Source organism: Nuphar pumila, chromosome 10 (genome assembly GCF_984573655.1).
Source record: "Nuphar pumila chromosome 10, dmNupPumi1.hap1.1, whole genome shotgun sequence".
NCBI lineage: Eukaryota > Viridiplantae > Streptophyta > Magnoliopsida > Nymphaeales > Nymphaeaceae > Nuphar > Nuphar pumila.
Genome location: NC_143258.1, coordinates 110,033,417 through 110,050,801, shown reverse-complemented (window position 1 = coordinate 110,050,801; position 17,385 = coordinate 110,033,417). Strand labels below are relative to the sequence as shown.

General features: G+C 38.9%; 1 protein-coding gene across 4 annotated transcripts in view; it reads left to right on the top strand.

Moving 5' to 3' along the window:
• The window catches only part of LOC149827879 (DEAD-box ATP-dependent RNA helicase 37-like), a 35,953-nt gene extending 18,953 nt beyond the window's left edge, over positions 1 to 17,000 (top strand). For all 4 annotated transcript variants that reach the window (XM_090019711.1, XM_090019709.1, XM_090019710.1 and 1 more), the window contains exon 8: positions 16,040 to 17,000. In XM_090019711.1, coding sequence (XP_089875837.1) covers positions 16,040 to 16,543 — 504 coding nt within the window. In that variant the 3' untranslated portion in view covers positions 16,544 to 17,000. The remainder of the gene's footprint in view (positions 1 to 16,039) is intronic.
• Positions 17,001 to 17,385: the final 385 nt, after the last annotated feature.

Here is a 17,385-nt window from a genome sequence, read left to right as displayed (position 1 = left end):
TCCACTTGCAAGTGGTGACTATTGTTTAATAAATATAATTCCTAACAGAAAGTGCTTAGAGTCTCAACCTTTAATATGGGATAGCTAGGGACCCTTTAACCAATCAAGCAAATACAAGGTTTCTTTTTTACACCAAAAGGTCTTCCTTTTTAGTGCCCTCATAGGGACTTCCACTTGACCGCTTCAACCAACCCATTTTTTCGAGTCCCATAAAAGGGTTGTTTGATCCTCCTCTTGCATCCATGTGGCTGAGCACCCTCATAGCCCAAGCCCAATAACACAATCATCATGGGTTTGATCTAGCATCGAGCTTTTCACAAAGCTTTTTATTTGTCACTTGCTTTTCTTTTTTTTACCGATGCAAATAACCTTTTTGGTTTTGTATAGTAGTTAGAGAGGGGAAAATCTAGCTCACTATTTAGAAAATGAAAATTTAGTTGTGATTCCCCTGCACCCACCTTCCCAACCATCCTCTTTTGGTGTTCCTTTACTCACTCCTTTTCATTTACTAATGTTATTCCTCTTCACTACCTGAAGATAATGGCTATGAGTAAGGTGCTTCCCGTGTTTGTAATTCATTTTCTTTTCTAGTTAATGACATGCAAGCAAAATGTCCCTCTAGACATGAAAACCTTCATCCTCCTCACTACAAGTTAATAGCTACCTGTAAGGTGCTTCATATGTTTTCTGTAGGCACTCATTTTTATTTACTAATGTTCCGCTTTATTACCTAAAGGTAATGGCTATCAGTAAGATGCTTCCCATGTTTCAAATTCATTTCCTTTTCTATTTAGTGACACAAGCAAAGTTGTCCACTCATACTCTTCATTACCTGAAGTTAATGGCTACCAGTATGCTGTTCTTCTATTTTAGTCACACACAAATAAAGTTTTCTTAAATATGAAAACCTTTGGCCTCATCCTTTTCTCATTTGCTTCAAATTTTCCCTTATTTTTCTTATGCGCTTAAAAGAATCTAATGGCAATTCCCCTTTTCTTTTTCCTTCTCTTCTTCATCAATGCATGTGACACACACTTGCGTGCACACGCACACAGAGAGAAAGGATATCTTCCTCATAACCTATGTACAATGCATAGGGGGTTGGAACCCGAGTAGGTTCAGGTCTAACCTAATTCATACCGGATGATACCAAAAACATTTTTTGTTTTGAAGGTCAAAAGCCACCCAAGTCACTGACCTCCTACCCTTTCTTCCCAACTAGGGGTGCACGCAAACTGAGTTCAAAGAGCTAGACTTGGCCCAACTACTAGGTGCTTAAGCAAGGTTTGAGCTTGATGAGCTCCTGCTCTAGTCCGGCTCGAGTATGCTATTGAGTTTGGCTAGTGTGCAACGAATAGACCACCATCTCAGAAAAAAACAAATAAGAGAGAGAGAGAGAGAGAGAGAGAGAGAGAGAGAGAGAGAGAGAGAGAGAGAGAGAGAGAGAGAGAGAGAGAGAGAGCTTCCCACCAATGGTGATAGTGGAGGTTTAATGTGTTTGGTACGCTACAACAACTTACCTTGAGGGAGATTTTGGAGACCCACTAGAACCCTCATTGGCCTGACATCACCAGAGAGAGAGAGCTTTCTACTGATGGCGATAGTGGATGTTTAATGTGTTCAGTTGGCTACAACAACTTGCCTTGACTACTTGAGATTTTGGACCCACCAAAACCCTCACTAGCCTGAACCCCCACCCCCCCACCCCCCCACACACACAGGCCTATAGCTGAGTCAAGTAAGTCATCCCTGACTCGAGACTTAGCAGATTCAATAAAAGTTTAACATTTTCCTGATCGATTTTAGAACGGTTATTTTAATTTTAAGAAAATTGTCAAGTCATTTGAGTTGCACATGAAACTTTGGCTGATTCCAATCTATTATCAAGTAATAGCCAGATCCAAGTTCAATGCAGTTGAGTCACGAGATGACTCACCTAGTTTGCCAACCATGTTTACTTTGAACTGATAAACAAGTGCAGATTGTGTCAAGCTTAACATACAAAGCAATTAATGTAGACAAATGAATGAAAGATATCGCTCGCCATTAACATGACCTTTTAGCACATCTTGCCATAGAGGCATCTACCAAATGAAGGCTTGTGTTGATTTCTTGAGATCTCTCAATCCAGCCATCATTGTTGAAAAATTGCATAAACAAAAAAAATTTGTCAACACAAAATGTGTGTTTTTGTGTGATATATATATATACACACACACACAAATGAGGCATAATGAATGATTTAAGAAAAGAGAGAAACACAGGTAGTTAAGAAAGGTTTACATAGAAAAAAGGGAGGAGTTGGTTTTTCATAAAATTCAAATGAGGACATGTGTATTTACCATATAGTTACGTGGGCTGAAACAATGTATGTGTATACTTGTACGACACGACACTTGGACACTTTACGAACACAATACAACACTTTATCGACATAGTCAAACCAATTTCACGCACAATCAATATTATGTCATTCACTTTATCTATTTTCTTTTATGATCTTATTTACTTATTTCATATTCACTTGAGTTGTTTTTCTTTTAAAATGTGCCATCAATTATATTATATTTCAATTTCAACTTAGTTTCACTATTTGAAGTTCTTAAATGTAGTGATTCAAAATTGTTTTACACACATGCATCTATGTGACACACATGCATCTATGTGTGTGTATAGAGGTTGTAGTAGAATTGAGCAGCATCAAGTAAATCAACCCAATTTCTTTGATTGACACTAACAAAGTGCCACAGATATTCTTCCAGCATGCCATTGATTTTTTCTATTTACCCGTTGGTTTGTGGGTGAAAACTTGTGCTGAAACGCAAGTTTGTCTCAATCAAGCGAAATACTTCTCGCCAAAATTTGTCAGTGAAGAGGGCATCATGATCACTGACGATGTTCTCGGTGATTCCCCAATATTTGATCACATTTCGCACAAACTTTGCGATATTGGCAGTTGAGCATGTGTCAGGAGCAGGTACAAAGATAACATACTTTGAAAACCTGTCCACAACCACATAGATAGAACTGCAGCCCTGAACTTTTGGCAAGCTCACGATGAAGTCTATGGTTATGCACTCCCATGGACGGCTTGGCACTGGTAGGGGCTCCAGTAGTCCACTAGGTCTTTTGTTTATGAGCTTATCTTGCTGGCAGATCAAGCAAGTCCGTACATAAGCGTCCACATTGTTGCGCATCTGCAGCCAATAGAACGCACATTCTAACAACGCCAAAGTTCTCTGTTGTCCTGGGTGACCTACCCAGGTAGTATCAATGCACTCATGCATCAAGCGCCTTCGTAAAGTATCCTGTCGATCGCCTGTGGAGCAGAGCAAATCGTCCTCCAACCAAAATCTCTGCATCCTTCCTTCTTTTACCAATGGGATCAGTTGTTGGGCCATTGGATCATTCTTTAAAGCTTCTCGAACCTGCTCAAGAAGATCACTTGTTGGTTGGTTAACATTGCCATCCCAAGCGAGCAAAGCTGCAAGTTCTGCCTTTCGACTCAAAGTGTCAGCAACAACATTGGTCCTGTCAGGCTTGTACTTTAGGACCATATCAAATTCCGTCAGAAAATCTGACCAGTGAGCTTGTCTTGGACTCAACTTCTGAGTCTGAAAGTAGCTCGTCGCAACGTTGTCAGTGTGCATAACGAATTGTGACCCCAAAAGATAGTGTCTCCATGTGCGGAGATAATGCACGACTGCCTACATCTCGTGCTCGTGCACAGTGTATCGCCCTTTGGCGTCATTTAGCTTTCGACTCTCAAATGCAATGGGATGTCTTTCCTGAAGCAACACCCTCAAATTGCGAAGTCAGACACACGTCATTCTGCACTTCAAACGGCAGGTGACAATCGAGCAACTTTAGCATTGATTGTTCTGTATTGGCGCACTTTAACTCATTAAAAGCTTTTTGACATGCATCAGACCATAGCCATAGTCTGTCTTTCTTCAACAGATCAGTGAGTGATGCAACGATCTATATCCCTTGATGAATCACCAATATTAATTGGCAAATCCCAAGAAAGAACGTAATTCAGGAACCTTAGCAGGCGGTTCCCAAGCTTGAATAGCTTCAATCTTTTTGTGGTCTATTTTCAATGTGCCTCCTCCCACAATATGGCCAAGGAAGTGAACTTTTTTCTGCCCAAATAGGCACTTCTTTCGCTTAACATACAACTCGTGGTCCTTAAGAGCCTGAAACACAATCTGAAGGTGTTGAATATGTTGCTCGGTAAAGTCGTTGTACACCACTATGTAGTTCAAGTACACGGCGACAAACTTATCAAGGTGCTAGTAGAATTTTTTTTTCATCAGGGTTGAGAAGGTTGCGAGTGCGTTCGTCAGGCCGAATGGCATAATAAGGAATTCAAACCCCCCATATCGCGTTACACATGTGGTTTTTGGTTCATCCCTTTTAGCAACTCTGACTTGCCAATAGCCTTATCTCAAGTCCAACTTAGAGAAGACCTTTGTTTTTTCCAAGCTGATCAAACAAGTCTGCGATTAAAGGAAACAAATACTTGTTCTTCACAGTCATTTTATTTAGTGGCCTGTAATCGACGCACAGACCCATCGACCCATCATGCTTTGCCTGAAATAGCACGGGCGCTCCAAAGGGAGCTTTGGATGGTTGGATGATTCCAGCTTCGAGCATGTCGTCCAATTGTCATGTCATCCAATTGCTTGCGTAATTCCTGCAGCTCAAGAATCGTCATACGATAGGGAGTCATTGCGGGTGGCCGTGCACCTGACACTAACTCAATCTTGTGATCTACCTCATGCCTCGAAGATAGTTTCTTCGGTAGTTCGGCAGACATAACATCACCAAACTCCTTCAATACGGGCACTAAGGCCCTTGGGATATCAACGACTTCTCCCACTTCATCTGTTGCACGAATCGTGACGAGAAAAGTCTCATCACCACTTTTCATACCTCTCTTCAGCTACAACGTAGACACTAAGCGCTCACAAGGCTTTACCATTATCGTGGTAACCATGCAGGGTTGATTCTCACCATCAAAGCTAACAACGTTAAGGTGAGGCATTAACACTGCCTTGTTACTTCTCAAAAATTTCATCCCAAGGATGACTTTGAAATCATCCATAGGTGCGACTGAAAACGTGATCCTTCCTTACTAGTTATGGATCCGCACTGGCGCATCACGAACAACATCGCAAATGGTTCTTGCTTCAGAGTTAACCGCTTTCATGCAACTCTCCTTTTTCCACTGCAATCCCAACCGTTCTGCCTTTTCGCTCGAGATGAAATTATGCGTGACACATGTGTCTACCAATGCCTTGGTGAGTCTTTCGTTGAGTAGAAGTTTCAAGTACATCAGTTTTTTGCATACGATTGGTTCTGCAATATCTGTCACCTTCACTGCATTCATTATCTGCATTGCTCCAACAGTTGACGCCTCTGCAGGTTGATGAATTTTCTTACCCTGAACGGCATTCGCAGCTCGGGGCACATGATTATCTCTATTTCTGTTGGGACACGTATTGGCCCAATGATCATCGTGGCAGATATGACAATCACGACGACGATAGTTGCCGCTCTGAAAGTTATTCATATTCTAATTGTTATTTTGGCCATCCTGTCGGCCCTGATTTTGCTAGTTCCCACGACCAACATTCTACGCATTATCATTTGTAATGACTCCAACTCGTACCCATGAAAAAGTGACATTTTTTTAAACACGTGCGAAAACATTCCCAGAAACCTGGGGCCCTTACAATTAAAAACAACCACCACCACAAGTGATTTTATACTCATCTTTCAAACCGTACCAAACCCAAACTTTATTTATTAAAATGCATAGAGTCTAAGACATAAAGCAAATAAAATGTAAATAAAGCAAAAAGAAGAGTCACGTTCTCCAAAAGAAGCTGCCAAACAATTGTGTAATCCCCTTGTAGCTCCTCGCAAAGCAAGTCGCCTCACTGGGCATCTAAGGCTGCGAAAAACACAAAAGAAAATGTGTTAGAATCCAAAGAATTTTTAGTACAAATCCCTCTAATGAAACAAATAAGCAAAAATAACATAAATAAGATTCATGCAATATTTCAGAGGGATGCAATTATAACAAATTCATAACTCAATTAACTATTTATGCAATCAGATACAATTATTAAGCATGAGAGAACAATTGATAAATAACAGATATTGCAAATTAAGTAATACAAACATTTAACATGCATTAGGGAACCAACATCATCATTCACCCATATATCACAATTAAGAGAATAAGTAAATATGTATGATCTAATTCACAGCAGGAATATGCATGATTTCAGTGCAATGCATGAATAAATTATTATCTTTTGTATGAGTTTTCTTTTTATATGAATATCCCTATTAAATGCACACAATTTAAGTTCCTTTTTTTAATTATCATTGCTCGCAGATACTCTAAACGGGTAAAAATTCTCGAGGTCAATTAGAGTTCTTAGGGTAACTTAGCACACAAATTATATTTTATTACTGGGTTCTAAGGTTATCCCTCGACCAAAACAGTCTTCAGAACATTAGACATCTAAATCTAATGTCGGGACATCAGAGACATCCTAATTCATAAGTGTCACTTTCTTGAAATACCAAAACAACAACTTTGTCTACACACCAACCCAGACAAAGTGGCAGACTCTTCCTAAAACCATGGACAAGAGAAGAACTTCAATATCGGCTTCAGGGGCAACAACAACATACATGGAGTTTTAGTATCCTCACGGTTCTCCAAAATCGCAATGTCCAAGATTTTCATGCTGTAAAAGGGACATCAAGAAAGCGTAGATTACACATTTCTTTAATTTCTTTTATCTTGTTACTAGTTCATCTCTTTTACTTTGCAATTTAACATGCAGAATTAATAATACAAGTTCGCACATTCACATGCGAAAATCTTCACGAGACCATAGCCCATGACAACTAGGGGTGGCAATTGGGTCGGGTTGGCGGGTCGGGTCGGTGGGTCAGCATACCTCAACACGAACCCTACCCGTTTATTAAACGGGTCGGCTGTGGCAAGCACGAACCCGACCCATTTATTAAACGGGTAACCCGACACGACACCACACGGTTAACCCGTTTAATAAACGGGTCGGGTCGGGTAAACGGGTTGGCGGGTTAGTGGGCGGGTTGACGGGTCAGGTTCGGGTAAACGGGTTGGTGGGTCGGGTTTAGGTAAACGGGTTGACCCGCCTGCCTAACCCGTTTATTAAACGGGTCAGCCGGGTTGGCATACCCCTAACACGAACCCGCCCCGTTTAATAAACGGGTTAGGCAGGTTGACCCGTTTACGACAGAGACCCGTTTAAGCCAAACCCGAACCCAGCTAAGAAGCGGATTGGCGGGTCGTGTCAGATTTTGCCACCCCTATTGACAACATAAAACAATGCAATTAAAACAATAATATTACATTTGATTTTTGCAATGCATAACATCTCAAAAAAAGAGCAATACATGCTCAAGGCTCACACAACCCATGATGATCCATTTTAATCATCGATGCATTCATAAGCAAAAATCATAAATATCATGCCACTATGTGTTCCTTTATAAATGCTTCTCAATGCACATTTATCAAATACATGCTTTCATTCGATTTACATATTCATGTCAAAGACACGCTTTCATTCATGAATCTTTTCAATTAAAACATTTGAATATTCATGCAATTACTTATATGCAAAACACATCCATCTCATGTATGCACATGCACATAAAACAACATTGCAATAATATTTTCATTCAGCATAATATATCAAGTCTAAACATGTGAACTTTTCGTTCTTTTGCATGCATAAGGTTAAATCTAATATAAATAACAAATTCTGGAAATCAACATGCATAACTGAATTTTGTTCCAAAATTGCATTAATCACATAGAATGAGCATAAACTGAGCATACAACCACAAATACAATTTGAATGTATTTCACACATGTACTCAAACATTCTCTTCGTAAGAAGATGCTTTTTCAAACACATGATAACTTTATGTATATATGTTTTTTTTTCTAAAAACCTGTCGGCTGGGCCTAGCAGGCTCGACAGGCCTGGCGTTAGGTCTGGCCAGGCCTGGCCAGCCGAGCCGAGCTCGGTTGGTCTTCTGACTAGACCGCACTAAAACTTTTTAATAAAATATTTACCTTTTTTTTTCAGTGTGCCAGCCCAGCCGATGGGTCAGCTGGGTCTGGACTATACCAGACTTCAGGCCAGCCAAAAACTGCCAGGCCTGCACTAGCTAGCAGAATAGCTGGCCTGGTAGACCGTGGCTTGCCCGATCGAGCCAGGCAAGACTCCGAAAACAGAGAAAAGAAGACATAAATAATGAACAAAATTTTATCGGTATGCATGCATATGAGTAGTAAACATTTAAGTATGCATGCACAAACAGTTTCACATGCAGATTTGTCTACATATACAGAGTCTCAGTCGAGCAAGCGTGCTTATGCTGGTTTCACAGTCAAATTGGTAGGTTTAGACATATTTAAAACCAAGTATACGTGCTTGTGCAGTCTTTACATTCAGTTTTTGCATGACATGCTTTGCCATAAAACATGCAAATATAAACCAAAATCAAAACACAATTTCTGGATTAACATGTATGTAAGCACACAGAGAAATTGTTGTGACAACATGCAAATCACAATACATGTTTTTCTTTTTGAACATTAGCACACTAGATCTGCGACACTTTAAAAAATATATATATATATATACTTATACGTATATTTTTTTTCAAAAATAAATTTTGAAAAAGGAGAAAAACATTAATTTTCACCATGAATCTTAGAGTAAATATTCAGATTTACTCTTTTCTCATGGGTTTCACTAAAATCTTGCGTAGAATACAAATCCATGCTCTTTTTCTCATTTGAAACAAGAGAAAGACCCGTACCTTACGTGAAGATCGAAATAAAACAAGAACACAATGGTGAAAATGACAGATGATTAGTGAAGAAGCTCCCTTCTTCCTCTCTTTTCTCTTTTTTTTTTCTCTCTTTTTTCCTTCTCTTTCTCTTTCTTTTTTTTTTCTTTCTTAATAGCCTATTTATATGCATAGGGGGTGACGCCCCCACTCTCTCCGGCCCCTTCTAGAATGGGCTGGAGAGAGAGACCCTTCTCCTTATGAGACTCCCTTCCCAAGTTTTCGACATTTTCAAAATTCATTGCTTTTTCCAATTTGAGTGTTTTTTAAGGCATGAACAAAGGCGCTATAAAGAGTCCTAAAACCTCTAAAAATAAGTCTCGGAATTAATTAAAATTAATTAATTAATTATCATTTAGTAATGAATAAATACCTAGAAGTTTTCAAAAGTTATTTTATTGAACTAGGACACTTCTTAAGTGATTTTACATGGGTTTAAGGGCTCTACTTAGAGCTTTAAACCAAAACTCGAATCAAATTTCAAAATTGAAATTAATTAATTAATTATTAATTGTTTACTAATTAATAAATATCTAGAAATTTCCAAAGGTTATTTTAATAACATAGAAGACTTCTTAACACTAAATAACCCCAATTTAAAGCTATCTAATGAATTTAAAGTTGGAAATATCGTTGGGCATAGATTTGGCTCAGGATCCGGATCCAAGATCCAAATCTATCTCAAAAATCCAAATGGGTCTTGAGCTGGATCAATACTAGATTAACATGGGTCTTGGATAGAGTCCAGATCCATATTAATTTGGATCAAAATCCATTTGATTCTGTCCGATCCAAATCCGGATTAGAATCGACAAACTGCTCAATTTTTTGAAAAAATGCGATTTTCGGGCCAACCGTAGCTCGAACAAACAAAAAAAACAAAATATCGTTACGCTCAGAATTTCTAGACACATCCAACGATATATAACTCGAATTTCTCATTCGAAATTCGCCCGAAAATTACTCGAATTTCGCTTGAATTTAAAGGTAAAAAATAAAACATTTTCTCACATTTTAAGTGGCTCGCTTAGGCCTTGACAATGAGACTTGGGCCAAGCCCATACTCCAAAGCATCGGCCTAAAATCGAGAACCTATCGATTTTTCTTCTATACTTACCCAAAATTTTGAAAATCTCAAATTCAACTAAGTGTGAAAATACGTGATATTACATCATTCCTTCGATTGTACCTTGAATTGCTGTGTTGTTCCTATCAAGCTCGGGAAGCTTCTCCGCAATAACAAGCGTTGCAGCGAGAGTTGGAGGATCATGCCGAATGAGTTATGTGGCTGACCTTCCTTGCAACCCGTGACTAAAGTAGAACAACTGATCTTCATCATCCATTCTTTCGATGTTCAACATTATCGAGCAGAATGCCTTGAGATAGTCATGAACTGACTCTGTCTGCTTCAATGCCAACAACCTATTGCAGGTCAATTTTTCTTGATTCCTGGGCAAAAAATAGTCGCATAACTCTTTCTTGAATTCCTCCCATGAGACTATCGCGACCAGCCCACGACGAACATCATTTAAGTGACATCTCTACCAAAGAGTCGCTTCATCCGCAAAATACATTGTTGCGGTGCGCAGCCTATTTGCGTCTTCCTCTATCCCAGCAGCTTCAAGAAACTGCTCCATCTCATAAATAAAGTTCTTGAGGTCCCTCGAGTTTCGAGTGCCATTATACTTTGTGGGCTCAGGTAGCTTGAAACGCGACCTAATAGTCCTCAATTGTTGCTTCAACTGATCATTTTTTCGTCGAACAACATCCATTTTCGCAGCCACGATGTTGAACCGACCCGGCAGATCATCCACCGAATCTCCAAATCTAGTGGCAAGACTTTACACATAGTCTCACACCCCCTCTATTGCTGTCTTGATCTCCCTGTTGAGATCCGTAAAAGCTTCTCCACATTGGTCACTGTCTCAATTGGCTCAGCAACATCACGCGTAATAGCAGATACACGACCATACTGCTTGAAAGAGTCATGACATTTTTATTTGGGGCCATTGTCAATCCCAATGTTGACAAGGCTCTGGTACCAACTTGTCACGGGCTTAGAAGCAAAGCCCCCCGCAACGTAGCTTCGGGTAAGCACAAACACCGAAAGCAAGCCTTTTAAGCGCACAAGCAACTCACAACACACGCGTAGGAGCAAAAGAAAGAGTACGCGCATGCACAAACACAAAGAGAGCACAAAGGCAAAGATGCATAAAACTTCTTTTATAACAACTTGTAAACATATTACATAAAGAGCGGGAGAGAGGGGCCCAGTACACGGGGTTCTTAAGCCAAAAAGGCCATATCTGGCACTGAAGAGTGCCGAAGAGATATATACATCAGAAACAAAAAGGTGAAAGCATGGCAATTCAGAACAACTAGCATGATGAGATAAAAACACCACTGGTTGCATTACATGGCACATTCTTTCATCATAAAATATCAGCGAAAAATTAAGTGCAAAATGAATTTGGAAAGCTTTCCACCAAAAGTGATTGTTTACAAGCATTGATGGATAAAGACAATGAAGGTCCAATTACATGGTGATTAACATATGGATCAAAGACACCTTCTTCTTCACTGTCTTTGAGGTTACTAGCTCAACCATTACATCATCATGTTGCAAAAGAAATTTGAGCACATTAAAAAAACCATAACATTGAAGAAACTGAATAGCACGCAAGAATAAGATTTGGCGTTTGTGTATTCTAATTTTCAACTATTTTCAAGAGGCAAATATAAGAACATGTCTTGTTTCTTATTCAATGATTTGACTTATTATCAGTAAGTAATGACAGTGGGGTGCACATGCTAAGTGAAGTGTCAGTGTGGCATAGCCTTCAACAACTTAACATCAGAATGTCTATTATAAATAGCATGTGGTTGGTAACTACATAGCCAAAACACTAGGTGCTAGGCCCCTAAACGGCCTAGTAGGAACATAGCAAAGCTAGGCATTGGCTAAGGGTGAAAATAAATTTTTTATATAAATAAAAAAATATGAATGTTCTTATAAAAAACTGAGTAAAGAAGGATCAAAGTCAAACATGCTTCCATTCAACAAATACAAACTAAGTATTGAGAGAGAGAGAGAGAGAGAGAGAGAGAGAGAGAGAGAGAGAGAGAGAGAGAGAGAGAGAGAGAGAGAGAGAGACCTTCTCCCTTTTTGTCATTCTTTAGTTGTAAAGAGATTGACATGTTAACTAGTTGGTGATAACTTGTTGCTCAACTAGTCCAAATGATAGTTGCAAATATCAACCATTTTAACCGTTCTTTATTTTCTAGTGAAGTTTTCGAAAACTGATATAAACCCAAGAAAAAACACACCTATTTTGAAAATGTCGGGGTTTTTATTGTGATATTATCATGTTATTAATGTGAATATTTATATTTATATATTTTATATTTTCAATGTTTTGCTTATATTTTTCTATATTTTTAAATTTTAGATATATCGAGATTTTTGTTGAGATTTTCCCAAGAAAAAATTTCTAATTTATCTCAATATTTTCCCTTGCTGTGAAAATTCCGATAATGAGATTTGTGACTAGGCTCCTGATAGTTGAGCTCAGTCAACTGACTAAGCATCAACTAGTAGGCATGTGTCTAGCTCGACTAGGCACGTAGTCAGTTGACTAGATGCGTTTTTTATAACAAAGGTTAATAATAGTGTTTCTAGTATCTTAGTGTCATTTCTAATTTTCAATTCGTGAAAATTATTTGATTGTTCATCGCTTGTTTGTTTGCTTTTGAGGGCCAAATTCAAAAAGGAGTTCAAAATGCATGAGGGTATTCAGCCTTCAAACTCATCCTTGCCAGTCTGCACATTTGAGCATTACCAGTAATGCTTTAAACAATTTTGTCATCACCCACATTTTTACATGTATAAACAACTCTTTCAAATGCTCAGTATCCTTAAAATCCATAGGTGAAAATTGTTAGTGCATGCCTGTGAAATTGAAAATTGTTAATCCATAGGTGAAATTTGTTAATGCATCCATCAGAAACAATTGAAACTTGACTTTCATGTAGTTCTGTAAAATTCTTTTTGATCCTTTGTTTCATGATACTGTAAGTTTAACTTTTGATACTAGCTATATTCAACACTTATGTCATGTTAATCAGAAGCTCCTATAAGGTAGAAGCTAGTCAGTTTTAAAGCTTGCTTCCCATCTTAAGGGAATCATGTTCTCAGTGACATTGATTTTTGACATGATTTCTGTTAAAAGGCAACACATATTGTACAGGTAAGGTAGGTCGTGATTCTTATGAGGAAATTATAATTAACCTATTTAGTTTGATTGTAGTATAAATAAATAAAAATGAAAATGTCTTTGTTTTTAATAAACCTAATTTAAGTTATCCCTTTGGAAAATTACGTGGTACAATATTTCTCCTCATTTTATGAATAGCATTTACTCTGATATGTTCTCTTTTGCATAGAATTCATTAATATGATGCTAAATTTTGTGTATTACTTGTTACTTTTTCTTTTATAGAATCAAGCTGGGAACTTGAGTCTGTCCGTTGTACTGAAGAATTGAGTAGATTTCACATGATGGACTCTTTTGATGTAGTCCAATCAGTCTTTCTTTCCAACGGAGATTATGCCCTTTGGAACCTATAGGATCATACTTTGAGCCATACAGAGGGGACTGGAGTGCCTGAATGCCACTTTATTCCTGTAGTTACATTTGGTATAATTTAGTTGAACTCAAGATGTTTCAATATGTTTCTTTATGCTCATCCTTGAGTCATGAACAGCATCTGAATTGTCAGTATAGATATGAGTGGTTTGCCTCTATCTTCCATACTGGTTAAGACTTCTGAGGTTTTCAACGCTTCCTTTCAAGAGGCCCACATCTCTCTTCTGTTGTGCCTAATAGTACAGGAGAGATTATCACATCTTATTTCTAGTGGTCAATAACTTCCATATCACTATGGGAAAAACCATGTCTCGACTGCCACCATTTCTTCAGCCATGTGTAGTGTGTTGCTAAACCATCATTTGAGCACACACACATATGGACACTGTCTATGACGAAGTTCTTTGTTCAAATTTGATAATTATTATTTCCAACATTGGATGCTGTTGTGCATGTAATTAAAAAGTGGTGGCTTGAATCTTATTCATCTTTGCAAAGGTGACAATGGTTTGGCATCTGTCAAATGCGTAGTTTGTTATCACATGCAAGATAGAAAACTCATGCAATGCCCGGGAGTGATTTGAATCATATGAGCTATTTGCATTGTTTTGATTGTTGTCTGTTCTTGATCTCATCCCATAATGTCTTTCTAGACATGGCAGTTTCTACCTTTGCCTTTTAGTGGTCTTGTTTTCTGGGGAACATAGGTTAGTTCAGTGGCGGAGCCGCATTCGGGCCAGGGTGGGCTTGTGCCCACCCTGACCTGAAAATCCCTCTATATAGGGATTCAGGTCAGGGTTGACAGTGCCCACACTGACCCAAAATACATGTTAAAGATCAGGTCAGGGTGGGCACCACCCCGTTCGGTGCCCAGCCTGACTGGACCCAATCCTCTCTCTCTCTCTGCCTAACTGCGTCGGGGCAAGCCATCCGCCGTTCGTCAGCTCTCCGGTGCACGCCCTTACATGGCTGGGTCTTCTTTGTCCTCCTCTTCATCTTCTTCTTGTTTCCATTCTTTTAATTATTCCATGAATCATGAATGAATTTAGGTTTTTTTTCAAATTATTCCATTAATCACTTGATAGGGTTTGGATTTTTTGGGTTTTATTTTTTTAAACTAACATAATGTGTGATGTTCTTGGTGTTTATGTTTTTCATTTAGTTGTTTTTAATAGCATGAATGTTTAATTGGTGTCTAGGTTCTTTTGTGTTTTTTAGGAGTTAGGGTTTTGATTTGATTTTTTAATGACATGAATGTTTAGTTATGGTTTTAGGTTTTTTGTGTTTTTTTACCAAATAGCATTAGACATGACATGAATATTTAATTAGGTATTTATGTATTTTTTTAATCAACATTAAACAGGATTCTGCATGCTTGATTTTGTTTAGAATTTTAGAGGTTTTTTTTTTCCAATTAGCATATCTACAAATGATATTTGTTAGGATTGAAGGTTTTGATTTGGTTTTCTTAATGTGAATTTGTGCCCACCCTAGTTTAGATTCCTGTCTCCGCCACTGGGTTAATGTCTTTGATTTCATTCCATCTTCAAATGAATCTGCACATCGAAATATCATCTTTGTTGTGGCTAATAGATGACCCATGCACTTTCTGACTGCCATTTACCTTTCCTGGGCATGTCCATCCTTTCAAAAACTTTTCCTGTCAGCTTGGCGGGTGTTTTTTGATGCCTTCACAGGAAAATAGATGCCAAGAGACTTAGTTTTACTCTCACATGAGAGGTAAAGGGAAAGACTGATTTAATTCGGTGATGGTGGCTATTTGTAGTTTGGTGGGAGGTAAAGGGAACACGAACTTTCAGAGGTACATCCCTATCATGCTCTCCTAAAAAATAGTGGATATCTATGGTGTTATGTTAAACTTAAGTAGCCTCAAATGGACCTTTGATGGGGTCAAATGAGGTAGCTGGATAGTTAGGGCACACTATCATAACCAAGTGGTCTCGGGTTTTAATTCCATAGGGGTTATCCCTCAGCTTGCCTATCAGGAAAAGGAAAATGGACTGTAGGTTGGGGGTTTGGTTGTAAACTTGGAATGGAACTTGAGAACTTTAAAAAATACTTCACTAGCATGCGTTCCATAAGAAGATTAGAGGATACTATGGTCTTGCGTTAAATTTAAGTGGCCACAAATGGACCTTTCATGGATCGGTGCTTCCAGCATCCACCTTAGATCCTGATTTGTTTCTTTTCTATATTGATTTCTGTTAATTATTTACATAGTATTGTTCTTTGCACTTGTCTCATATATTCTCCTCATATTTTCTTACTCTTGAAAATTTATTTGTTTTTATTACTCAAAAATGCGTTGCCTGTGGAGAACTGAGTCTAAATGGGTGGTCTAGTTGATCGCCATATTTTGTTGTATGTTAGCATATTATCATATTTATATTACTATTTTACAATTCAGTGCTGAATGGTAGTTGCTTGTACTGCAGGAAAGAGAACAAGCATTGAGATCCTTCAAGAGTGGTGTCACTCCAATCATGGTTGCCACAGATGTTGCTGCACGTGGGCTCGACATACCTCATGTTGCCCATGTAGTTAACTTTGATCTGCCTAATGATATTGATGACTATGTTCATCGCATTGGGCGAACTGGTCGAGCGGGCAAAACTGGTTTGGCAACTGCATTCTTCAATGAGAATAATTCATCGTTGGCGAGGGCACTGGCTGAGCTGATGCAAGAATCAAACCAGGAGGTTCCTGCTTGGCTTTCACGTTATGCAGCTAGATCATCCTATGGTGGTGGTGGAAGGAATCGCCGGTCAGGAGGTAGGTTTGGTGGTCGTGACTTCCGTAGGGACGGCTCCTTTTCTAAAGGTGGTGGTGGCAGTGGTTCGGCTGATTACTATGGTGGCGGCAATACCGGTGGTGCTTATGGGTCTTCCCATGCCTATGCTGGTGGATATGGGGCTGGTTCCACCAGTGCTTGGGATTGACCTGCTCGCCAAGGAGCGGGATTGGGTTTCAGCCATTGTTATTTTGCATGTGGGACTGACATGCCCCTCAAGGAGTCTCTCTCTCTCTCTCCAACACTTAATTTATAATTTTGATAGGGATACTGTTTTTCTTAGGATGAACGTTTCTCCTGTTTTTATTTTTATTTTTATTTTTCGGTCAATCCGGGGGCCTACCGCCGCAATGGCATCGGAGTCGTGGAGCTGATGGACTGACAAAATTTTACCTGTTTTTTGGTTTGTGTAATTTTGGTGATGTTGGGGTGAGATGTAGAATGTGGTGGTGAGGTGGAGGTGGTGGTACTCCAAACATGATCTCATCTTCCTCTGAATGGTGGGGTATATATTATAGCATAGGTAATTGTTGAGGTCATTCTGTGTTACATTAAATGTGGTTGTTGTGACTGGATATCTTCAGGGAAATGAGTCCCCAGTGCACTTAAAGATCTTTTTCTTTTATTTTTGCGTTGCTTTTGATCTCTTTAACGGATGCAGGTGCATTACGATATATTCAATCAGGAAGCCTACAAACGTTAAACTGCTGTCTTAATTTATGTGAATGGCGGTTGCTTAAGCTATAAGTTTTGGAATATTCTAAGGGGCTGGCATGATGTGAGAAAACCTACAAACGTTAAACTGCTGTCTTAATTTATGTGAATGGCGATCTAGTTCTATGTTCAAGTCCATATCATACTTGTGCCTTAGCAGTAACTCTTTGAGTTATGGTATTAGATCAGCATTTGAGCCAAACAAAAGGTGTCATATTATGAAACCTCATACTAAAGATTACCGAACACCTGACTGCAGCCGCAGCTGAACTTTGA